We start from the raw sequence: 24473 nt of genomic DNA on the forward strand, positions 1-24473 counted from the left end.
GTTAGAGTTCGCCTCTCCCGTCGCCGATTCTTTCTTGGTGTCCCCGTGCAATGGGGCGGCCAAGGGAGACTCGGTCCGCCTGACTCTTCAGATTCTTCTGGATCTGGGGGCGGAGGTGCCGGTGCCCCCGGACGAGGTGGGTCTCGGCAGGTATTCCATTTACTTCATTGTGCCCCAAAAAAGGGGGGGTCATTCAGGCCTGTGCTGGATCTCAAAAGGGTCAACAAATTTCTCAGGGTTCGCCATTTCCGTATGGAGACAGTTCGCTCGGTCATTGCGGCGGTAAAACCAGGGGAGTTCCTCATGTCCCTCGATCTCAAGGAGGTGTACCTCCATATTCCGATCTGGCCTCCGCATCAGCGGTTTCTTCGGTTTGCGATCCTGGGCCGGCATTATCAATTTCGGGCGATGCCCTTTGGTCTTGCTACGGCTCCCCGCACCTTTTCGAAGGTGATGGTGGTAGTGGCAGCTTTTCTGCGCAAAGAGGGAATTCATGTGCACCCTTACTTGGACGACTGGTTGATTCGCGCCTCTTCCAGGCGGGAGAGTTTGGCGGTGACTCAGAGAGTGATCTCTCTCCTCCAGTCTTTGGGGTGGATCATCAACTTTCCCAAAAGCTCTCTGTCCCCGTCCCAGTCTTTGGAGCATCTGGGAGTGCGGTTCGACACTTGTCTGGGGAAGGTGTTTCTGCCCCGGGACCGGGGAGAGAAGTTGCAGTCTCAGGTTCATCTGCTTCTCAAGTCGCCCAGACCTCGGGTTTGGGATTATGTACAGGTTCTGGGATCGATGGTGGCGGCTCTGGAGGTGGTCCCCTGAGCTCGGTTCCACATGAGGCCGTTGCAGAAGTCTCTCCTTTCCCGGTGGTCCCCGGTGTCTCAGGACTACGATCGGCGTCTCCAGTGGAGTCCTTGGGCGGCCCGCAGCATGCGGTGGTAGCTCAGCGAGTCCAATCTATTCCGGGGCATGTCGCTGGCGACGCCGGATTGGGTCGTGATTACGACGTATGCCAGTCTTCTGGGCTGGGGAGCTCAGTGCCTGCAGGCTTCGGCGCAGGGTGTTTGGTCCTCGGAGGAGGCCCAGTGGTCGATCAATATGCTGGAATTGAGGGCGATCAGGCTTGCGCTTCTGGCGTTTCACTCCATGATTTAGGACCGTCCGACCAGGGTCTTTTCGGACAGTGTCACGGCGGTGGCATATATCAATCGCCAGGGGGGTACCCGGAGTCCTCAGTTGGCTGAAGAGGCAATGGTTCTGTTTCGATGGGCGGAGGCGCATGTTCCTCTTCTCTCGGCGGCACACATTGCGGGTCACGAAAACATTCAGGCGGACTTTCTCAGCAGAAATCTTCTTGATCCAGGCGAGTGGGAGCTGTCCGCTCGGGCGTTCGATCTGCTGGTCCTATGGTGGGGTCTTCCGGAAATGGATCTAATGGCCTCGTCCCGCAATGCGAAGCTTCCTCTGTTCTTCAGCAGACGCAAGGAACAGGAGTCGGAGGGGGTGGACGCGTTAGCCCTCCCGTGGCCTCCGGGTTGCCTTCTTTATGTATTTCCTCCTTGGCCGATGATAGGTCGGGTGTTGCACCGGATCTCTCTCTTTCAGGGCAGAGTGATCCTGGTGGCTCCAGATTGGCCGCGTCGGCTGTGGTACGCGGACCTGATACTGTTGTCAGCGGGCGATCGGCTGATGTTCCCGGTGACTCCGGACTTACTGACTCAGGGTCCCATCGCCATGGAGGATCCGTCCCACTTTGGTCTTACAGCCTGGTTCTTGAACGGTTGCGGCTGAGACGTCGGGGCTATTCGGAGCAGGTTATTTCCACTCTCCTTCAGGCTAAAAAGATTTCTACCTCTGCCTCCTATGCTAGGGTGTGGAGAGTTTTTGAGTCTTGGTGTGGGGGGCAGGGTATTTCTCCCTTCCAGGCGTCTCTGTCGGCTATTCTGTCCTTTCTGCAGGAGGGCGTAGCGAAAGGATTGGCCTATAATTCCCTGAAGATTCAGGTGGCAGCCATTGCTTGTTACAGGGGCCGGGTCTCTTGTTCTACGCTCGCGTCGCAACCCGACGTGGTTCGTTTCCTCAAAGGGGTTCATCGTATCCGGCCTCCTGTCAAACGCACCTGTCCCGCGTGGAGTCTTAAACTGGTCATTGGGGGATTGTGAGCGGCACCTTTTGAGCCTTTATCTGCGGCTACTCTGAAGGATGTCACGTAAAAAACTGTGTTTTTGGTGGCTATGGCTTCGGCCAGGCGGGTGTCGGAGTTACAGGCACTGTCCTGCAGGGATCCGTTTTTGCGCATTTCGGATGCTGGGGTGTCTGTTCGGACGGTGCCGTCCTTTCTGCCTAAGGTGGTTTCTTCTTTTCATGTGAACCAGTGTTTATTCCTCCCGGCGTTTCGGCGGGAGGATTGGGGGGAACGCTTCTCTTCGTTGCGCTTCCTGGATGTACGCCGGATTGTGCTGCATTATTTGGGGGTGACTAACGACTTTCATCGGTCGGATCACCTGTTCGTGTTGTTCGCGGGCAAGACCAAGGGTATGGCTGCGTCTAAGGCTTCCATTGCTCGTTGGGTCAAGGAGACGATTGCTTCGGCTTATTGCTAGCGGGGAAGCAGTTACCGGAGCAGCTTCGTGCTCATTCGACTCGAGCGTTGGCTACGTCTTGGGCGGAGTCCGGAGGTCTTTCTTTGGAGGAGATTTGCCGTGCGGCTACTTGGTCGTCTGGGAACACATTTTCCAAACATTACCGATTGGATGTGGCGGCCCGTGCGGAGGCTAGTTTTGGCGCTTCGGTTATTGCGGAGGCGGCGTTAGCTTCCCACCCGGTTTGACTTTTGCTTTGCTACATCCCACTTGTCTGGATTCATCTGCTGCTATGCTAAGGAAGGAAAAATTATGTTCTTACCTGTTAATTTTCTTTCCTTTAGAAACAGCAGATGAATCCAGAGCCCCACCCTTTCTGGGAACGATCTGTCTGTGTTTTGTGTGGCGTAGCTCAGTTGGGTTATGGTTGGTAGTTCTGTTCTTTAGTTTACTTGTTGCAATTCGATACTGGAAAGAAGTTTTTGATTGCTCATTCTCATATCTTGGGATGCTTGGGCAAGGAGCATAACTGAATGGACAGGAGGAATACCAGTCTATAAGACCACCTGTTAATCAGTTTCTCTATCTCCACCTGCTGGTCGATGTGAGCTATCCCACTTGTCTCTGGATTCATCTGCTGCTTCTAAAGGAAAGAAAATTAACAGGTAAGAACATAATTTTTCCATACCTTAAAAAGTGCAAACCATTCCACTTTTTGATTTAAACTCTGCAGCAATATTGTATTTAAAGAAAAAAAAATCTTAGTATTGCCTAGACATGGAGATGATACACAAGAGTCCAACACAGTGCAATAAAATTCTTTGAAAGAATGATTTTTATTAATGCAGTGTTGTGTAAGAGGATCCACTTCTATGCTCAATGTTAAAGTGATGTTCAAAGAGCCATGTTTTTAGCGGTCTCGAAGTATGACCCACATAACAAAAGTTGACAGGGAACTATATCAGCTATAGTTCAGCGGCAGCTCCTCTTTGGCTTCTATTTCAGCTATGGCTATAAACAAGCAGTGGTCAGTTGGGTGTATGTCCAACATATTTCCATTTCATCAGATTCCTAATTATTTATTTATTTATTTTTAGTATTACATTCAGGTATTCAAGCATTAATGGGTGTGAACAAAAAACCCCTGAAAACGAAACAGTACTACAATAATAAGTGCTGTATAACCACTTTTTCTATTTTCCATTCTAACAACCTTGAAAACTGCCCCTTTAAAGCATAATATACAGCATTCACACTTGTTAATGGTTCTTGATTGATCATGTAAATTGCTTCTCTCATTCAAAAGCATGACTTGTGCTCTTTCTAAAGCCACCTGTGAACACCATAAACACTTAGTAACGTGTACTCAGGAAGTCTTAGCAGCTTTGCCAACCGGTAAAGTAGAGTCTACATGACTTCACAACCAAATGTTATTGAACTTTTTACAGAGCAGTTGAAAGAACCTCTTACCAACCCCCCCCCCCCCCACACACACACACACACCTTTACAGGGACATAGCATGTTTTTTGGTGCTGGCAATGGCTGCTCCGATGCTCATAGAATTCCTATGGGTGTTGGAGCTGTGGCCGTCACTGGAAGCCGCACTGCAGTTTTGTAAAAGGGAGGAGGAGGGACGATGCACTCCATGAGGGAGTAAAGTTACCACCTTCAGTGAAACTCACAGGGGTAATGTTAATCATAAAAAAGAAGATTCCTCGTAATATGGGTCTTATCGATCAGTTTTCCTCTTGAATATAGATTGTAAGATCTTTACTAATGCCTGTTGCTGCCTAAATACAAGTAAACCAGTTGGAATTTGTCCTAGGCTAACAGGTCGTAGTAATATTTGGGTATATATTGAAGGAACTAAGGCCATTACTGGGCAGACTTGCACGATCTGTGTCCCATATATGGACATTCGGTTGAGGACAGGCTGGGGAGGACTTTGAAGGCTGGGATGGTTAAGATGGGCTGGAGTGAGCTTTAACCTAAACACACTACCGGGCAGGACTCTGGGTTTCTGGCCCAGAAATATCTAAGAAAAAAAAGGACCATTTAAATTAAATGATTGATTTATGGAGTATGTATGGTTGGGCAGACTGGATGGACCATTCGAGTCTTTGTCTGCCGTCATTTACTATGTTACTATGATAGCAGATAAAGGCAAGCATGACCCTTCTACTCTGCCCAGGAATGTATCTAGGGTTGCACCTGCTGCTCCATACCCCAATTCTATACCTTGGTTTATGTTATACCTGCTGCTCCATGCAGGTTACCCCCGTTTAAGAGAGAGAGGCTACAAGTAGGATTTGTGCGACAAATCATAACTGTGTTTACATTTGAAATTGCTTTTGATACATATATCCCCATGTGTACTTCAGAAATCACATAGAGCCATATAGTAAAGTTTTTAAATGTTTATTTTATTTAAAAGTACTTATATTCTGCTAATACAAACCTTTTTATCTGAAGAAGAATGTGCCTGGCAGTTCTCAGTATTGGCAGGCTGCTATATCACAATGCAATTTTGAGAAGTAGACAAAAGAGGGGATGCAGAATCTTAAAAATAGAAAAAACTTTTCTTTTTTAAAAATAGGAGTTGATCTCCTACCAAAACAGGGAATTGATGCTGAGCATCGTGTATCCCTGTGCAAAGCTATATAAGCTGTGGCCCAGTATTCATTGATTGATTGGTTATTGTAGAGGGGAATTAGTTCTGTTAAAAAGGGATGTGAGTTTTCCAAGGATGCTTTATTGAAGGATTTCATGCACAACAAAAATTGGCCTCATCTTGCATGTTTTCCTTTGCTTCTACAAAATCTAAGTGAACTAATTAGGTAGTCAGTATTTTACAGTCCGTTCTTGTTATTCACGTGTTCCCGATTCACAATTTCGCTTATCCGCGATTGCATGCATTGTGACCACTATTTTCCATTCGCACCATGTGTTCACGTATTTGCGGACTCCAACCTTAGAAAGAAAGCTTTGTTTCCTTTCACTTTTGTGTCCAGTTTTGGCTTTGCTTCCAGAAACAGCCACCAAGTGTCAAGAGGGTGAGTTACAAGCATCTGCAGGTACAGCTCCTAAGGGAAAGAAGCATGTCATGTGTCTGATGACACAATATGTGTTTTTTATACAGGCTTCGCTCTGGCAAGTCTGTTTCTGCTGTCAGCCATGAGTTCAGTGTGAATGAATCCATGGTCCGATCCATCTGGCAAAAAGAAGATATTTGTCAGTCTGTTTGCGAAGCTGCACCGGAAAGTTCCAAAACAACATCTGTGGTTCGTGATCAGTCAATGGAAAAGACGGAAAGAAGTAGCAATTTGTGGATAATGCAAATGGTGAATGAGGAAAAAAAAAAGGCACAGTGGACAGCATTGTTGTCAGGCTGAAAGCCAACATTTACAAACATGTCACCTAGGGGCAGGAAAACGTGAAACCCTTTTCTGCGAGTTCAAGTTGGCTAGCACATTTTAAAACGCGATATGCGCTAAAAAATGTAAGCCTTTCCAGGGAAGCAGGTTCAGTTGACAACGAAGCTGGAATTTAAAATGTACCTGATAAGTGTAATTGAAGAAAAGGGTTATATGCCAGATGAGGCATTCGATGTGGATGAGACTGGCTTGTTTTACAAGCAGATTGTAAAACAGATATACAGAATATAATAAAAAAAATGGCAGCAACAGCCTCAGGATTCATGGCATTTAAAGATCACACCACCCTGCTAGGGTGATTTCAAATGCAAGCCACTTATGGTCTACAGAGTCCAAAATCTTCACGTACTTAAAAGGAAAAAACCTGAACTGTATGCCAGGATGGGTATCAATGTTGGAAAAACTGTTCAGTGACATGGAGGAATGTGATCCCATGCTGAAGCAAAGTCTAAAATTAAAGTTTTTGACAAGGTCTGCGTTTGTCCCTTATGCTGAGACACTTAGGATTTAACAAGGAAGCCAAGCAGTCAAAGCTGACAGTTTTTCCAATCAACAAGTCGTAAGACTCAGAAGTCAACCTGTCATGCACTAGAGCACAGGTGTCGAAGTCGGTCCTCGAGGGCCGGAATCCAGTCGGGTTTTCAGGATTTCCCCAATGAATCTGCATGAGATCTATTTGCATGCACTGCTTTCAATGCATATTCATTGGGGAAATCCAGAAAACCCGACTGGATTCCGGCCCTCGAGGAGGGACTTTGACAGCATAGGTCTCAAACTCAAACCCTTTGCAGGGCCACATTTTGGATTTGTAGGTACTTGGAGGGCCTCAGAAAAAAATAGTTAATGTCTTATTAAAGAAATGACAATTTTGCATGAGCTAAAACACTTTATAGTTTATAAATCTTTCCTTTTGGCTAAGTCTTAAAAATAATATTGTAATTTATAGCTAAAGAGACATATGATCAAGAAACTGTTTTATTTTACTTTTGTGATTACGATAAACATACTGGCAGGCCGCATGTGGTCCCCGGGCTGTGAGTTTGAGACCACTGTGCTAGAGGTTGATCAGGCTGAGTAATATACCTTGAGTGATAAAGTACACCTGTATTTGTGTAAGGCTGGTTTTTGTCAAGCAATGCTTTCATAATGGTAATAATGTACCATCTATTTATATATGTGTGTTTTCCAGTCTGTGCCATAGCATCCTGCAGTAACTCTGAGCTGTTTTGTCCTAATGGTGAGCACACTAAGGGCCTCTTTTAGAAAGCCCAATAGCACGTCCCAGTGTTGCTACATATTATTTTTTAGTACTGTTGTGCAAATTTTTAACAGCAAATGCTTGGGTTAATGAGCAGACTAATTGCGGTAGTGCATGCAATACATTACAGTAATAATAATAATAATTTATTTTCTTGTATACCGCCCCACCAACATTTTCCAGCACTGTTATGTACAATTGTTTTTAACAGCATTACTGTACTTCTAATTGTGAGAAAATCATGGTGCATTGCACTGGTTAATGAGCAGATTAATTGCTTACTATGGTTGTATAATACTGTACATTTATTAATTTTTTATCAATTTTCTGTTCAACTATTTTGTTTAAGAATGTTACGCCCAGAAATAGCTAAGAAGAAAAAATTTAAAAAATTTAAATTGAATCAGTTTGGGCAGACTGGATGGACCATTCGGGTCTTTATCTGCCGTCATCTCCTATGTTACTATGTTCTGTAAGTAATACTGCAAATAAAAAATATATATATTTGCAACATTCTAAATGTTCTACAGTGGTTTTTGTCAAATGTCCCATGCAGGAACCTAATCCTTAATCCTCCAGTGCCCATCGCTTTGAATGTCGGCTTTGAATGCCAAAGCCACAAAAAGGTGATAGGTATACAGATCCTCATTCCCTTTCCCCTTGCTCCCTTCCAAACTTCATCTATCTCTTCTGCCACCTCTTCTTTCTACTGCCACGCTATTTATTTGAGCTGATGCAGCATAATGAGCCCCCATAGACCCCACTGTCTTCCATGGGATGTAATGATGAGATGATTTCTGGTTTTTATTAAAAAGGCGAATAATGTTCCTCTCTATTTCTCACTCCATTTTAGACTTGACTGCAGGTCCTCTCCAGTACAGAACTGCCAAAAAGGAATATTTTTAAAGAGATTTTTCAGACATAAGCCATAACTGTCTCCTTCTTCCCCATGTCCTTCCAGTAAATTAACACATTTCTCCTGGTAACTGTGTAGGACTGGAAGAGAAGGGCATATCTTTACTAACTTAAACAATTTTCCAACCTTTGTGACTATAGCTTTTTAATCATCTGTCTCTGCTTTCACATTCTTTCTTTTATGAATTCTTTTCCAGTCTTCCTCTCATTTCTTTCATTTATCTTTCCTCCAAATGTTTATCTCTCTATAGCCTGTCTCTCTAATTCTCTCATCGCACTTCCTTCTAATCTTACCCTTTCATGTCATTTTCTCACCTTCATGTCTCCTCTCCATCATGACATCTCCTCTCACCTTTCTCTCAATCACACGTAGTTATTCTTCATCTTTTCTAGCTCATCTTTCCTTTGCAGCTTATGTTCTGCTGCCTGCTCTTCTCTCCCAGATCTCTTCTCGCCTCAATTCCTCCATCACAGTCCATGATCTCTCCCTGAATTTCTCTCACCCTCATAGCCTTCTTCTTCTCTCACACAGCTCCATTCCCAGTCCTCATTGCCCAGCACTCTCTTCCCTTTATAGCTCCGTTCTGCCTCATCCAGTCCAGTCCTTATCCAGTCCTCATTTACATTCTCCTTCCCATCCAACGACTCCTTTCAATCCCTTTCACCCCTTCCTAGCCCTTCTATTCCTCTCCCCACAGCTCCATTCGTAGCCTCTATTCCCATCATTCAGCCTCTGTCCTCCTTACTGTCCCTTTCTGCCTCTTCTAGCCCTTCACAGCAGCATAATCTCTTCTAGCCAATAATGCCTTCCAGTACCTCATCCCTTTCTAGTCTCTCTATTCTTCTCCCAATAATTCTGTCTTCTTTTTTTTAGCTTAGATTTGGCAACATATGTGACATAATCTTCTTTCCTTTTTCTCTGTGTATATTTTCTGCTTTTTCCCCTCCCCATTGGCTGTTTAGGCAGGAAATGTATCTTTCCTAAGCTACAGCAGTACCCTCTCCCAGTAGACTGCAGGGGAAGGTAGGAGCAGTAGCTGAGATAGAGAAGCACTTTCTTCTTGCCCTCCCCTGCTGTTCTAGAGCATGGAGCTTTCTGCTCCAAATGTAATAAATTGCATTATAGACTACTAGAGGTGTCTAGGCTCTCAAAGCGCCTGCAGAGTTGGTTAGTTGACTATTTTATAAATTCACATTTTGCCTTTATAAAATGCATATGTTAGATAGGCTTTTAAATGTAAATTTTATATGTTAATAAAAAATGTGCTGTTAATGTGGAGCTTGATATGCCACATATTTTGCTTATATGTTTACTTTTATCTCTGTGTGCTTTGTAGATTGGTTCGGAGTGCAGTTCAGTTGATGGACCTAAAGCAAGCCAAATGGATAAAAGTCCAACCAATCATGTTGAAGAAAGAAGGGTAGAGCAAAAAGAGACTCCAAACCTGGTAAATGGGGGCTGTGAACCAACAGAGAGCAAAAAGCTAATGGAAGCAAACAATTGGATACATCAACCTGTCACTCAGCCATCCAAAGAAAATCTCAGCTGGAAGCACACTCCAAGTCTCCATCAAGCAGTCACTACCAACAATGCAAAGCTGGAAGATGCTAGGAATTTAGTTGCATTCTCTGCAGTGGCAGAGGCCATATCTTCATATGATGTACCAGCATCAGGGTCTCCATCACTGCTGTCAATGCAACTATATGAGAAATTTAACTCTGAGATGAACAACAGGGAAAAGACGGGCAACTCAACATTTGCACCGTCCGATAATTTCTCCATCAGTGAAGATCTCAATATGCTGAAGGCAGCACTGACTCTAGCCAAGCCATGGCATGAAACCCCCAAACTGTAACTGTGATGGTCCTAGAGTGCCCTGACTATCTGGAATGGCTGGAGAAAAAAATAAAATATGCCATAAATGAAGAACAGAATCGATCATCCCATCCTTTCAACCAGGTACATAATCAGCCTGTAGAAAAAGGTTGCTTTTACAGATCCAGTGCCCACAGCAGAGAAATACACTTGCAAAATGCCCTTCTGAAGCTCTTCTCTTTTCCCAAAGTGCACTGAACATTGCAAAAGAGAAGAATATCAGCCTTAAGAACTGCCATTGCTATTTGAAGCGCTCACCCAGTTGTCAGCACTTCCGCAGCCATCAAGGGAGACATCTATTGCTCACAATGACCCTCTTCAGCCCAGCTCATTGGTTTCCAGGATAAAGTTTTACATGCCACCTCTATAGATGGAAAGGAAGCACAGGTCTTGCCCATCTCCAGTCATGACCTGTTCCAGAAACAAAGCCTTCAGCCTTATATTGGTGCTAATATGTATCGCGACTCAGAGGCAGACCTCTCAGGAACAGGGCAAGAAGACTGGTCTGGAGGGATCACATTATATTCCTGACCTCAGCGCCTTACACAACTCTTCTAATCATCTCCCTGCACCTCCCACCACCCCACAAAAAACAGAAATTCCTGAGCAATGGAAGATGGAAACTAAATCTAAAGACATGTGGTTGCTCAGTCCAGAGGAGCCCATGACTCATACTGACCCTATGACGGGGTTAAAACATTTGCTGGGTAGTACTGATGATTATATCAAATCGGTCTTTAAAAGACCAGAAGTGTTGCCCAATAAAGTAAAAACTGCAAAGTCTAAGCAACGTACGCTATACTCGCCCCAAAAGGAGCAGTCTAGTCCTGATTACTTGAAAATGTCACCCAACCAGCAATTGTCACAGCTTCTACAAGGCACAGAATTTCGCAAGAAGACCCAGACCGTGCTTCAGCGGCATCTCCATCATAAACGAAATCTGTTCAGGGAGAAGACTCTGATAAAAGCCAATGCACAGGAGCAACAGAAGTGGTGGATCCCTGGCTCACCAGTCTCAACCCAAAAGTCAAGCGAGAAGCCTAAAAAGGAGAGGAAGAAAAAAGGGCAATCTCCCATTCAAAAGCAAACCGTACCCAAGACCAAGACGCCACGAAAGCAAGTTCATATCAGAAAAACAAAGCAGAAAGATGTTCACCAACTCTTTTTGCCCATGAGACAGATAAGTTTGGAAGAATTTCGTTCATCCGGGAATTCAGAAAATCGGTCAGAAGTCATAAAAGTAGAACAGGCTGCACCAAATGTCCATGAACAAACCTCTTCTCTCTCTACCCCTCAGATCACCCCAGAGTCTGTGTTACACAAAACAGATTGTTGAAAGCCCAGCCTCCCAGCACTCAGGAATTATGCTCTGTAAGCCATCCCAGTGCAGGGCAGACCCAGAACTTCACGCCTGGTATCAATCTACCTAACGGTTGCACTCTCAAACTACCCAGTGTGTTCTTCATCTTCAGCATCCAATGCCCTTTGCAGTCCTAGGCAGGGTGAGCTACCCCACAGCAGCCTATGGATTCCTTGCCTGCCCAACATGAGATACTTCAAATGGATGATAGTTTGAAGATCTGATGAGACAGTTTGAGGCAGAGTTTGGTGACAATTTCCCATTGCCAAACTCTGAACTTCCAACCCCAGGCAATGAGGGAACACAGGTAGAGCAAAACTCCCACTACCATCAGTCTGACAGAATCAGGACAACACACCAGCTCCTGTACAGGCATCTGAAGGTTTTAATCCTCCAGTTGGTGCATAAAGTATGTTCACTCTCACAAGAAATTTCACAGGATTTTGAAAATGGCTTTGCGCCCAGACCTCCAAAGCAGATCAAAATCGAATTCTTCTGGTGCTATTACTGTTCTGTCTACTACTTGCTTTTATTCTGAGGAAAACCAAAATGCAGAGGCTTTCCTTAAATCCTGATGGGAACACCCACCAAAACAGAGGATCCCTTCATGCCTACTCTGAGTGGGTTTTTGGGAATCTCCTATGAAGTACCTCGATTCTCCCACCAAGAGCTTGTTGGATACCCCAGCAAAAAAGGCTCAGGCTGAATTCCCCACTTGCGACTGTGTGGGTAAGTGAAAGCCAATTGTTCTTATAACTCTCAGACAACAGAAGCAAAAAGTTTCTAATTCCTGGTGAACGTAACATGAATTTCTTTTTTCTGTTGTACTTGAGAGCTTAAATACCAATCTGTCGGTCTCTTTTCTTATCTACCAATATGTTTTTCCATTTGTTATGACATTTTATGATGTAATAGAAGATATGTTTCTTCTGACCACAGTGTGCATTAGTGTGACTAGAGGTCACAGCAACCATTTTGAGATTATTCTGTAAAATTAAACAGCACGGCTGCTTTTTCCTGAAAAAATAATATCATATCAAAGCTGCCAATAGTTTTCCTTCCCAGGAAACTCGGACTGCTAACCCATGACCACTTTTCCAGTGTGCATCTTAAAGGGGTCAGAGCAAAGGGTTTTCCCCCTCCCCCACCAAAGTACAGCACCTGAAGATCTTCCTCCCTATAGAGATTCCCAAAGCACTCCACTGAAGAGGGGCCCCCCAAGTCTCCTCATTCCCCTCTACACTCTTCCAGGCTTACCTTATATCTCCCCAGTCACTTATATGGCTCGTCTGACTTTCCAGCTATAGTTTGAGGCTGCCATTTTGAACCCAAGTCAGTATGAACAAGAGAAACTGGGGATCACTTTTGCTTGCATCACCCTAGATCACTAGGGAGAAATAAGGCTGTGAACCTACAGGGAGTGGGGGGTCTTTTTGAAGGACTGTGGAGAAGAGAACACCTTCATGGGAGTTTCTCTGGAAAGATGTTTTCCACAGCATTTTTTTTAAAGACAGCTGACAAATTATTTATGCAAATCATTATTTCATTAAGAGAGAACACTTTCATTCTTCCCTTCTCTTATTTATATTCAATTGAGTAGCACACAAGATTGGACTAACAGTGCATTGGACCCCAAGAGAATATACATTTGCGGGCCTCCTGGATTTAGCTTCAATGTGTAATACCATGTAAGGGAGTAAGTGGTTTTCCCTCACTGAGGCTGCAGTTAGGCCACGGGACAGCAGGAGGCACTAAGCAAAAAGGGGGTAAACTACATGTACCAGAATTCACTGAGCTCTGCAACTCAGAACTGAGCCACAAGAAGGGAAGTAATACAACCCAGCTGAGTCATAGGGGTGGGTCTCAGGAAAAGAGGAACTCGTAGCCCTCCTCCAGCTCAATGCAATAGAAAAGGTCCCATCAAAGGAGAGGGGCGAGGGGTTCCATTTGAAGTACTTCCTTATCCCAAAGAGGTCCAGAGGACTTCTTCCAATCTTAGAGCTCAAGGCACTAAACAAGTACATGGTAAAAGAGAAGTTTCAGATGTTCTCTCTGGAAACCCTATTGTCTCTTTTGGAAAAGAATTATTGGCTATACTCTGTAGATTTCAAAGAAACGTACACACCTATTTTTGTTCTCCCTACTCACAGAAAATACCTTCACTTTCATCTGGGAACACGCCATTTCCAGTACAAAGTGCTCCCATTTGGACTGGCATCAGCACCCAGAGTGTTCACCAAGTGCTTGGTGGTGTTGGTAGTGATACTTCACTCATACAATTTCCACGTTTATCCTTACTTGGACAACTAGTTGATCAAAGCCTGCACACCTCAACAGGCTCAGCAGGCTTTGAATGTAACAGTTCAGCTTCTCAAACTCCTGGGATTTGCAGTCTGTTATCCCAAATCTCAACTAGAGCCCACTCAGACTTTGGAGTTTATTGGAACTCTTCTGGACACAAAACAGAGACATGCTTTCCTTCCTCAGCAGAGACTCACCACACTACTTCAACTCTGCCAGGAAGTCTCTTCTCATGGCACTTCACATGTTACGACTTTTAGGTCACATGGCCTCAACAGTATATGTCAGGGGTGTCAAAGTCCCTCCTCGAGGGCTGCAATCCAATCCTACCGGAACTCTTCCCCTCTATGAAAAGAACCATCTTATTTTGTTTTAATTAATAAATTACAAGCTGATACAGGCAATGTGCATACTGTATATTTGAAAATACTTCCATGAAAAATCTACCTGAATGAAAAATAGGTATGCACCCATGGAATTTTTACCAGAGATTTGGGGAAAAAAGTATGTGTAGAGGCCTTCCCTTTACAGATGAAAAGTATCCATGTATCAGGAAATCTGCCCTCTATGATGACAGTAGAAAAGATAGAGTATATCAAGAATTAAAAACAAAACAATATAGAACAAACATACACAAGAAAACTGTAGCAAACATATATTCAATATGAACTGTCTACAGATTTGTCTACGAATTAGACCATAGCATCTTTTTGCAAAGTTGAGCCACTTCAAAGAGCCCAGCCATTTTTGATTGAATTTGGACTAATGGTTCTTACCTCCCCATGGCCAACTTTGTCAAAATGAGGTTCTCCTCATTGAGCCTTGATTTTTCATCTTTAGAGTTGTTGCTCATTGTTCATCACTAAAAAAACTAAATTTGTCCTTCATTGAGAAGGGATACTGTAGTATAGACAATTTTATAAAGAATGCTAAAAATGAGGCACCTAAAATCTATGTACAAAATAGTATTCTACGAGTATCTGGATACCCAAATCCTGTTATTAAAAAAGCCTAAGTTGGCATATTGGTCACAATATTTAGGCAGCAACACTTAGGGCCTGTTTTACAAAGCCACGCTAGTAGCTGCTGTGCGCTAACAGCCCCGAAGCCCAGAGAGATTTAAAGGGCTTCGGGGTTGTTGCTAAGCAACCACCACTAGTGCGGCTTTGCAAAACAGGCCCTTAGACACCAACTCTTACACCATGTAAAATGCAGAGGTAAATGTTAGTGCCTAAATGTTGATAACTAGTTTAACTTGAAGTTACACATTAAAAACTTAGTGCTAGAGGCACTAAAGTCAGCGATCATCGCTAAACCATTTTCACAGCTTTAGCAATGATCGTTTTTATTGACCTGATGCACATAACGTCCCACCGTGTATTTTTCTCCTCGATCGGCCATTTTCCAATCTGGCCATGCAAATTAGCTAAAACCCCATGCAAAGTAGCCAAGCAATTGGTGCACTAACATCACTTGGCTATTCCCCGCCCTCCCTAAAATAAAGGGGGGTTTTAGCGATCAGAAAAACAGACAGGTCTAGCTAGACCTATTGGTAACTGTTACCGACAGGTCTGCTTGGGGGGGGGGGGGGTGTTTCTTTTTTTTTCAATGGCACAAATATTTTGCATGTTTTACACATGCAAAATATATGACCCATTAAAAAAATGAAAAAGTCCACCACCACAGATGATGGCCCTCCCCGATGACCCCCGACAAACGTGGCACAAGAAAAAATTGCCCCCCCCCCTGCACCAGACATCCCAGAGCCACAGTCCCCCCGAACTCAAAAAAATGGCAGGAAGGATGCCCTCTCTTTCCTGCCATGCAGAACACCCCCGCGCCATGGCCCCCTCCTGTGCCAAGCACCCCTGAGCCAATGCCTCCCGAATCCCCCAAAAATGGCAGGATGGATGCCCACTCACTCCTGTCACTGGACTCCCCCCCTCCGGACCTTCCCATACCTTTTTAAAAAGTTGGAAACAGGAAGCCCGCTCTGAGGCTCCTGTTTCAGGCCTCCAGTCCTAAATGATGGACCTTCCCCTCCCTGGTGCATCATGTGAAGCATGGGGAGGTGCCAAAGGCCCTGATTGGTTAAGTCGCCTAAGGCCTCAGGATACTGAGGGAGGAGCCTAAGACCTGACTGACTTAGATGCCTTAGGTGACTGAACCAGTCAGGACCTTTGGCCCCTTCCCGTGCATCACATGATGCACCTGAGAGGAGAAGGCCTGTCATTTAGGACTGGGGCCTGAAGCAGGAGTGTTCTGTGTGGCAGGAGAGATTGGGCATCCCTCCTGCCATTTTTTGGGAGGTTTGGAGGGTGGGAGGTTGGTGATGGCTTAGGGGTGCCTAGCACAGGGTGGGGGAGGGGCTTTTTTCTTTTTAAAAAATGGGACAGATTATGCGTGTGTAGCACACACATCAGTGCCATAAAAAAGAAGTCCTAATAGTAGTGACAGGAGGCTGCTTCCCCTGTCACTGCTGTTAGTGCTCTGCGCATGTGTCAGTCGCTCACTGAGCGACTGATCAGTTGCATTTGCATGCAAATGATTTGCACCCCTCTGACAATTCCCATACATCCAATCCCCTTCCTCTGGCACCTCCATTTAATGTCCTACCCCCATTTAAATACCCTGGTCTTAGCCCAAAACCATACATTCTGGGCTCAAGCTGCCCCCCTCCAGCAAAATCCAGCCCTCCTTCCCATCCCCTGACCTTCTCCCTGGTCCTACCAGTTCAGCATTGGTGGTTAGTGGTACTTGGCAGGAGCATATCTCCTCTATTCCTGTCTGGGCCCCAGCTGGGATACAAAATGGCTGCCATGCTTATTGGCAGTCTTGTGGTACTAATAAGGAGTCATCCGTCCATGTAAGGAAAAAATCCCTATATGTATGGATGACCCCTATGATAATACTGCGAGACTACCACAAGGGGGTATGGTGGACATTTTGTGTCCTGGCCGAGGTCCAGGCAGGAGCAAAGGGAATACTCTCCTGATCGGTACTATTAACCACTAATGCTGCATTGGTAGAACCCAGGAAAGAGTTGAAGTGGAAAGAGAGAGATGGCCTTTATGGAGGTGTGGGGAGTAGATTGTGCTGAGGGGCATGATTTGGGCAAGGTCTGGGAACTTAAACAGTGGGGATCAGGGAGGAGGGGAACAGATGTACTGTTGTGGTCAGAGGGTTGGGTCACAGCAGTTCTGTCTTTCTATTGTGGAGACTCTGCACTACATTACATTGAGTACCTGTGCTATCAGGCACTGCATGTAACATGGGGCTCCTTTTACAAAGGTGCGCTAGCGTTTTTAGCGCAAGCACTGGATTAGTGCACGCTAGCCGAAAAACTACCACCTGCTCATAAGGAGGCGCTAGCGGCTAGCACGCGGGGCATTTTAGCACGCGCTATTCCCCGTGTTAAGGCCCTAACGCACCTTTGTAAAAGGAGCCCATGGTGTCTATGTGCTAACTCTCTGCCCCCTGTGCTAAATGCAGAGCAGATGTAGGGCATGCTCATGTAATTATCACAAAAGCTTAGCACTTACTGTGTGGTAATTTTAGTGTTAACCTTGTGGTAAGTGCTAAATTTACTGCATTTTAGAAAAAGAGCCTCTTAATTATCATAGGGTTGTTAGGATAAGGATATGCCCAATTACTGCATAAGTGTGCAGCCTGCAAAGGATTTCTGCTTAGTGCTTCTTGACAGTTAGATCAAGCACCCATTGATTTAAGCTTTTCTAGATCTATGGGCTTTTCCTCCAAAAATTTATCTAAACCTTTTTAAAAATCCAGCTGTACCATTTATATGTGATCACACCTTCTGAGAAGAAAAATGCACTTTTTTTCCCAATTCATTTTAAATGTGCTTTTTATTAGTTTCCCCTGTCTCAGTTCTATTTGAGTATGTCTGCCTGCGCTTTATGATATGATGCGCTATCTTTCAAATGATTCAGAGAGGTCAATTTTACACAAATAACTCTGGAACTGAGTTTTAAAATTGTTTCCCCCAATCACTCCTATACCAAATCCTGAAAGTATGAAGGAAATATCACAGCAGCACACTTTACAAATCTAAATGTAATTGTCTGGCTTAAAACCATCTAAATATAAAATTACAGCTGCTTTTATCTACATCAACCACATGAAAGAATCAGCTTTTGGTTAAAGTAACAAAATTCCTAAATGAATAATTTCTAGAAAATAGGCATTCCCAATTGTAAGTAACTCAAGACATTTCCAGCTTCTCCATTCAATCTAACTCAGATTCTTAATGGAATATTTGTCAGGGATATTCATAAACAGCCTCTTACTAAGGGATGCTGAAAAGTTCTCTGCCCAATCAAGAATGGAATGATGTGGAACCATGAAGCTTTCAAGTTATTCCACATATTCACCTCTAAGTTCAACACACTTGGCATATCATGTCCGAAGTTTCTGTAACCCTTCTAAAAAATACTCTGATGTCTGGTCAGTGAAATACCACTCCGCTGCTGCAATCATCTCTGAATCACTTAAAAATTATCACCCTTTCAAACTCTTTTTAAGATTTGGAAACAGAAAATAGTCAGATGGAATAAGATCTAGTGAGTAGGGTGGATGGTCTATGCACTGAAACCCCAAGTGTGTCAAAACATCCATCGTTTTGCCAGCCTGGTGAGCATTCCTTTAGAGAACTCCTTTCCCCTCCTTTTTTCTTTCAATGCCTCCTTTAATTGACACAGCAAGTTACAGTAGAATTCTGAATTAACTGTTTGACCCCTTGAAAGATAGTCATTACAACACCTTCCTGATCCCAAAACACTGTGGCCCTGACTTTTCCTGCTGACTTTTGGATCTTGAATTTCCTTGGCCTTGGAGAACCTGAGTGCCGCCATTGCATGGACTGTTGTTTTGTCTCAGGATAATAGTGGTGTAACCATGTTTCATCAACAGCAACTAGTCATTCCAAAATGTTGGCACTAGCTTGCTGAAAATGCAGCAAAATGAACTTGGAAGTGTCCACTCAACATCATTTCTCATCAGAATTCAAGCATTTGGGCACCCACTTGGCTGACAGCTTCTGCATACCCAGCTACTTGTGGATTATATGTTCCATGGATATCTGTAGTGTCTCAGCAATTGTTCTAGCCAGTATTCACTGATCTGCCAAAATCAGGTCATGGACATGGTCAACAATTTCAGGAATTGACACCATTTGAGGCCTTTCTGCATCTTTGTTCTCAAAATCTCCACATTGAAAGTTCGCACACCACTTCTTCACTGTGGAATATGATGGGCATTTGCCACTCAATGTTTATATCATACATTCATGGATTTCCTTTAGAGTTTTCTTCTGCAAGAATAGAAACTGTATGACATATGCAGCATCTCTCACCCACATGCATCTCTCTCTTTTGCCTCCTCCCCCATGCAGCATCTCTCTCTTGCCACTCTCCCTCATGCAGCATCTCTCTCTTGCCCCTCTCCCTCATGCAGCATCTCTCTCTTGCCCCTCTCCCCATGCAACATCTCAATCTCTTGCTCCTCTCCCCCATGCAGTATATCTCTTTCTCTTGCCCCATCTCCCCTCATGCAGCATCTCTTTTTTTCCTCTCTCTCTCTCTCTCTCTGCCTTCATGCAACATCTCTTTTTTTTTCTCTTGTCCTTCTCACCTCATGCAGCATCTCTCTCTCCTCCTCTCCCCATGCAGCATCTCTCTCTTTAGTCCCTCTCTCCCAGATGCAGCATCTCTCTCTCTGAGGTGTCTGCCCAGAAAGTAGGTGTGGTTAGGGGGTGGAGTTTGGGCATGGAATGAGTTAGGCATTGGTATTCTAGGTCAAGAAAACCCTGCCCTAATATACTGGCACCTAAGTTTGATGCCTACCGGCACGGTTTTAGCAAAGGCAGATTGTGTTTGACAAACTTGCTGCACTTCTTTGAGGGTGTAAACACATATAGACAAGGGTGATCTGCAGTGCTCCCTCTAAGCGGGCGGGTGTTGTGGGCAATTTTTTTTTCGCTGTGCGCTACAAATATCGGGCGCCAGCGCCAACTCGCCCGATTCTCCTCTCGCCGCCCTGCCATCTCCGTACGCCGTGCGCTGTGACGTAAACTTGTGCGCTGCGATGCAATATTTTGTGCGCCAGCGCACGCCAGCGCAGCTTAGAGGGAACACTGGTGATCTGGTAGACATTGTGTATCTGGATTTTCAGAAGGCGTTTGACAAGGTTCCTCATGAACGACTACTTCAGAAAATTGCGAACCATGGAATCGAGGGTGAAATACTCACATGGATTAAAAACTGGCTGGAGCATAGGAAACAGCAAGTGGGGGTAAATGGACAATATTAGGACTGGAAGAGCATCACCAGTGGGGTGCCGCAGGGCTCGGTGCTTGGACCCGTGCTCTTCAACATCTTTATAAATGATCTGGACATTGGTACGACAAGTGAGGTGATTAAATTTGCGGACGATACAAAGTTATTCAGAGTAGTGAAGACGCAGGGGGATTGCGAAGATCTGCAACGTGACATAATCAGGCTTGAGGAATGGGCATCAACATGGCAGTTGAGTAGATAAGTGTAAAGTGATACATGTAGGTAACAAAATCTCATGCACGAATATAGGATGTCCAGGGCTGTACTTGGAGAGACCTCCCAGGAAAGAGACTTGGGAGTTCTGATCGACAAGTCGATGAAGCTGTTTGTGCAATGTGCGGCGGTGGCAAAAAGGGTGAACAGAATGCTAGGAATGATAAAGAAGGGGTTCACGAACAGATCGGAGAGGGTTATCATGCCGCTGTACCAGGCCATGGTGCGCCCTCACCTGGAGTACTGCGTGCAGCATTGGTCGCTGTACATGAAGAAGGACATGGTACTACTCGAAAGGGTCCAGAGAAGAGCGACTAAGATGGTTAAGGGGCTGGAGGAATTGCCATACAGCGAAAGATTAGAGAAACTGGGCCTCTTCTCCCTCGAACAGAGGAGATTGAGAGGGGACATGATCGAAACATTCAAGGTACTGAAGAGAATAGACTTAGTAGATAAGGGCAGGTTGTTCACCCTCTCCAAGGTAGGGAGAACGAGAGGGCACTCTCTAAAATTGAAAGGGGATAGATTCCGTACGAACATAAGGAAGTTCTTCTTCACCCAGAGAGTGGTAGAAAACTGGAACGCTCTTCCGGAGTCTGTCATAGGGGAAAACACCTTCCAGGGATTCAAGACAAAGACAAGCTAAGCTAAGACAAAGACAAGCTAAGCCAGAACGTACGCAGGTAGGGCTAGTCTCAGGGCGCTGGTCTTTGACCAGAGGGCAGCCACGTGAGCAGACTGCTGGGCACGATGGACCCCGGGTCTGACCCAGCAGCGGCAATTCTTATGTTCTTACCTAATTTGAATTAGGTGCTGCTTGGTGCGATTCTTTAAATGGTGTCTAACTTTGAGTGACACGCACTAGGTGCTGTTTTCCTAGGTGCCTACTGAATGAGGTGCCATTTATAGAATCAGACCCTTACTGCCTCCTATTTGGAAGCTACTAAGTGCTGGTTGTTGGCCAGTAACTGTGCGCTAATCTGAACACATTAGCTGGTTAACGTTTCCATGCCAATTCTATGCCATGGCATGCCCCTCAAAAAAAAATTGTAATATTAATGTTTACTTAAAGTATGTTAACAGGCAAATACCACAAAACATTTTAATGCTTTTTGTAGTAGCTTGTTTTTTAATCACTAAGGGCATGTTAGGGTTTAATACCCTTTAGTAAAATTCCCCTTTAACCCTCCATTGTCTCAAGTTCAAACTTAGGATCCCTTTTATTAAAGCTCAGTGCATACTAACAGATGTAAATATGCACTGAGTGCCACGTGGCCCATAGATATAAAATAGGATGTGCAGCGTTTAATATGCACTAAGGCAATAAGCTTTAGTAAAAGGGTCCCTAAATGACTTGTCCAAGATCTCATAGAGATGCAGTACAAATATATTGTATAATATATTTGTAGGCATTTGAACCAGACTATCTAATTTTCAGCCCACTGCTCTAACATTAGGCTACTTCCCCACATTGTTCAAACTCTATTGCAGATGTCAGAAAAAGTTTCTAGAATGAATTGTTTCTTACTGCTTATATATTTATTTACTCATTTTTATAGCCCATCCTCCCCAGGAGCCCAGAACGGGTTACAATAAAATAAAATTAGGTACTTAGAACTTCCCTATCTGTCCTGAAGGCTCACAATCTAGCTAAAGTACCTGAGTAAACAAATAATAAAATAGTAAAGATATAACAAAATTCCACAAATGGTGAGGGAAGGGTACAATTCAAATAATAAAAAAATAAAATTAAAAGAATAAAATTAAAGTAAATGAAAAAGACTCAAAGTCCCAAAGCAGTCCAAAGCAAGACAGATGAGGTCTCCAACTACAGGTGAGGCAACCGAAGGCAGCAGATGACCAAGACGACGACTGCAACCCCAGAGCCAGTCTTCGGTCAGCACCAAATATCAGCCAGAAGCATCTGATTTCTGCCGATGTGCAGCTCCAGTCCAATCCAGCTCAGCATCCTCCACCCTGATGAGCAGACATCACCACCGGGCCAGTCCTCACCAATCAAGTCATTATATATGAGATATTGCCTTGTTCAGAGAGGTTCTGGTTGGTCCTTTTAAAGATTTGTTCAAGAACTCTTTGGAGACAGAAGAGGTTCCAGGGGATTGGAGAAGAGCAGATGTGGTCCCTCTTCACAAAAGTGGTCGCAGAGATGAAGTGGGAAACTACAGACCAGTAAGCCTCATTTTAGTTATTGGAAAAATAATGGAAGTGTTGCTGAAGGAAACGATAGTGAATTTCCTAGAATCCAATGGGTTACAAGATCCCAGACAACATGGCTTTACTAAAGGTAAATCATGCCAGACAAATCTAATTGAATTCTTTGACTGGGTGACTAGAGAATTGGATTGAAGTTGTGCGCTAGATGTAATTTACTTAGATTTCAGAAAAGCCTTTGGCAAGGTTCCACATAGGAAGCTCTTGAATAAACTTGACAGGCAGAATTTAAAACCCAAAGTGGTGAACTAGATTAGAAACTGGTTGACAGACAGAAGCCAGAAGGTGGTGGTTAATTGAATTCGCTCAGAGGAAGGAAAGGTGAGTAGTGGAGTGCCACAGTATATTTCAATATATTTGTAACCGACATTGCTGAAGGGTTAGACAGTAAAATTTGCCTTTTTGCAGATGATACCAAGATTTGTAACAGAGTGGAGACCCTGGAAGGAGTGGAAAATATGAAAAAGGATCTGCAAAAGTTAGAAGAATGGTCTAATGCAGGGGTATCCAACCTACAGCCCGGCAAGATGTTTCATGCGGGCTGGCTTGAAATGTGACATGTGGTGATATGGCGTTTTGCACATTGCCAGGAACTCACAAAACGCTGAGTCACCCACATTTCACAGGATTAGTACTACGCTAGGGCTATTTTGGGCGGGTAACAGGGGTTTGTTGATTTTTTTTTTCATTGATTGTGCTGTAGCACAATGGGCCAATCACAAATGAACCAATAAAAATTCACGAGTCTTGTTGAGACCAGTCCGGCAGGAACAGCCATCCTTAGCAGTGAGCTGAGCACGGCTTATGCTGCTGCTGATTGGTCTGGAGGTGGTCACATGCAAGCTTAGCGCGGGACTCGAAGATGCTGGAGGGAAAGCTACAGAGCCAGTGGCAGGTTGCCAGTGAAATCGGTATCGCAACACAGAGAGACGGTAGGAGATGCTGACTGAGGAGTGATAGGGTGATAAATGCTGGCACAGGAGGGATAGGAAAGAGTGTAAGAAATGTTGGCTGGAAGGGGACAGGGAAGAGAGATGCTGGCTGGGGGTGGAGGGTACAAGGATGAGATGCTGACTGGGGGTATACAGCTAGGGGGGGTACAGGGATGAGAGAGATGCTGGCTGAGAGGAGGTACAGGCATGAGAGAGGGATGAGTGAGAAATGCAGACTTGATGGGGTAAGGGAGAGATGCTGGTTCACGGGTGGAAGATCCAACACACCAAGAAGAACATAACATAGAGAAGAAATTCTAGATGGGGACTGAGTGTAAATAGAGGAACGCTGAAGTAATGCTGGGCACAGAGAGGGACAGACATGGAGAAGAATGCTTGATGGGGAGAGAGAATTGGACGGGGGCATTAAAGAACAGCTAGTCTCAGGGTCATTTCTTGAAAAGTGGTAATTTTGACAGCAGGATGATACAAGCAGGGGAATGGAGAGGAACATAGAGAAGAGAAGCTCAGGATAGATATGGGAAGGGACAGATGGGAAAAAAATGTAAAATTAGGTGATCCTGGGAAGACAGTTAAAAAAAAACCCCTAAACAAAAGCAGAAAAGGGACTTTGGAACCTAATTGAATGGACTGGGCATCCCTCCTGCTGGGGGATGTCTCAGGGGTAGGGGGCTCTGGCAGGAGGGACTGGGCATCTCTCCTGCCAGTCATCTTCATGGGGGGATGGGTTCCCTGCCACAACCTCTAAACTGATCGCGGCAGAGAGATTCTCTTGCCATGATCAGCTCAGCAGTAACACGATTCTCTAACCAGTGCCTGTGACAAACTGAAAGAGACAGGAAGATGGGTGGTTGATTTTCCACATTTTGGATGGGTGCAGACTGAGAAGGAAAGGTAATTTTTAATAACATGAAATTGCCAATTGGCTTGTACCTCAGTTATGTATGTTATATCTGTTTTTAAAGGAGACATAACTTAAAAAAAAAAGAGTAAAATATCAA

General features: G+C 44.5%; 2 protein-coding genes across 2 annotated transcripts in view; both read left to right on the top strand.

Moving 5' to 3' along the window:
- Positions 1-24473, top strand: part of TET3 (tet methylcytosine dioxygenase 3) — a 360566-nt gene that overhangs the window by 244505 nt on the left and 91588 nt on the right. The window contains 7 exon segments of the mRNA XM_033950022.1: positions 9522-10013; positions 10015-10053; positions 10055-10249; positions 10252-10296; positions 10299-10394; positions 10530-11391; positions 12042-12149. Coding sequence (XP_033805913.1) covers positions 9522-10013; positions 10015-10053; positions 10055-10249; positions 10252-10296; positions 10299-10394; positions 10530-11391; positions 12042-12149 — 1837 coding nt within the window.
- Positions 10274-12053, top strand: LOC117362239 (methylcytosine dioxygenase tet3-B-like). The gene has a single exon (XM_033948299.1). The coding sequence runs from the start codon at positions 10431-10433 to the stop codon at positions 11394-11396; it is 966 nt and encodes a 321-aa protein (XP_033804190.1). The 5' UTR covers positions 10274-10430; the 3' UTR covers positions 11397-12053.

The sequence above is a fragment of the Geotrypetes seraphini genome, chromosome 6, assembly GCF_902459505.1.
Source record: "Geotrypetes seraphini chromosome 6, aGeoSer1.1, whole genome shotgun sequence".
In the NCBI taxonomy this organism is placed as follows: domain Eukaryota; kingdom Metazoa; phylum Chordata; class Amphibia; order Gymnophiona; family Dermophiidae; genus Geotrypetes; species Geotrypetes seraphini.

Coding starts and splice junctions, on each gene's coding strand:
- LOC117362239 (XM_033948299.1), top strand. CDS start 10,431: ATGGAAAGGAAGCACAGGTCTTGCCCATCTCCAGTCATGACCTGTTCC.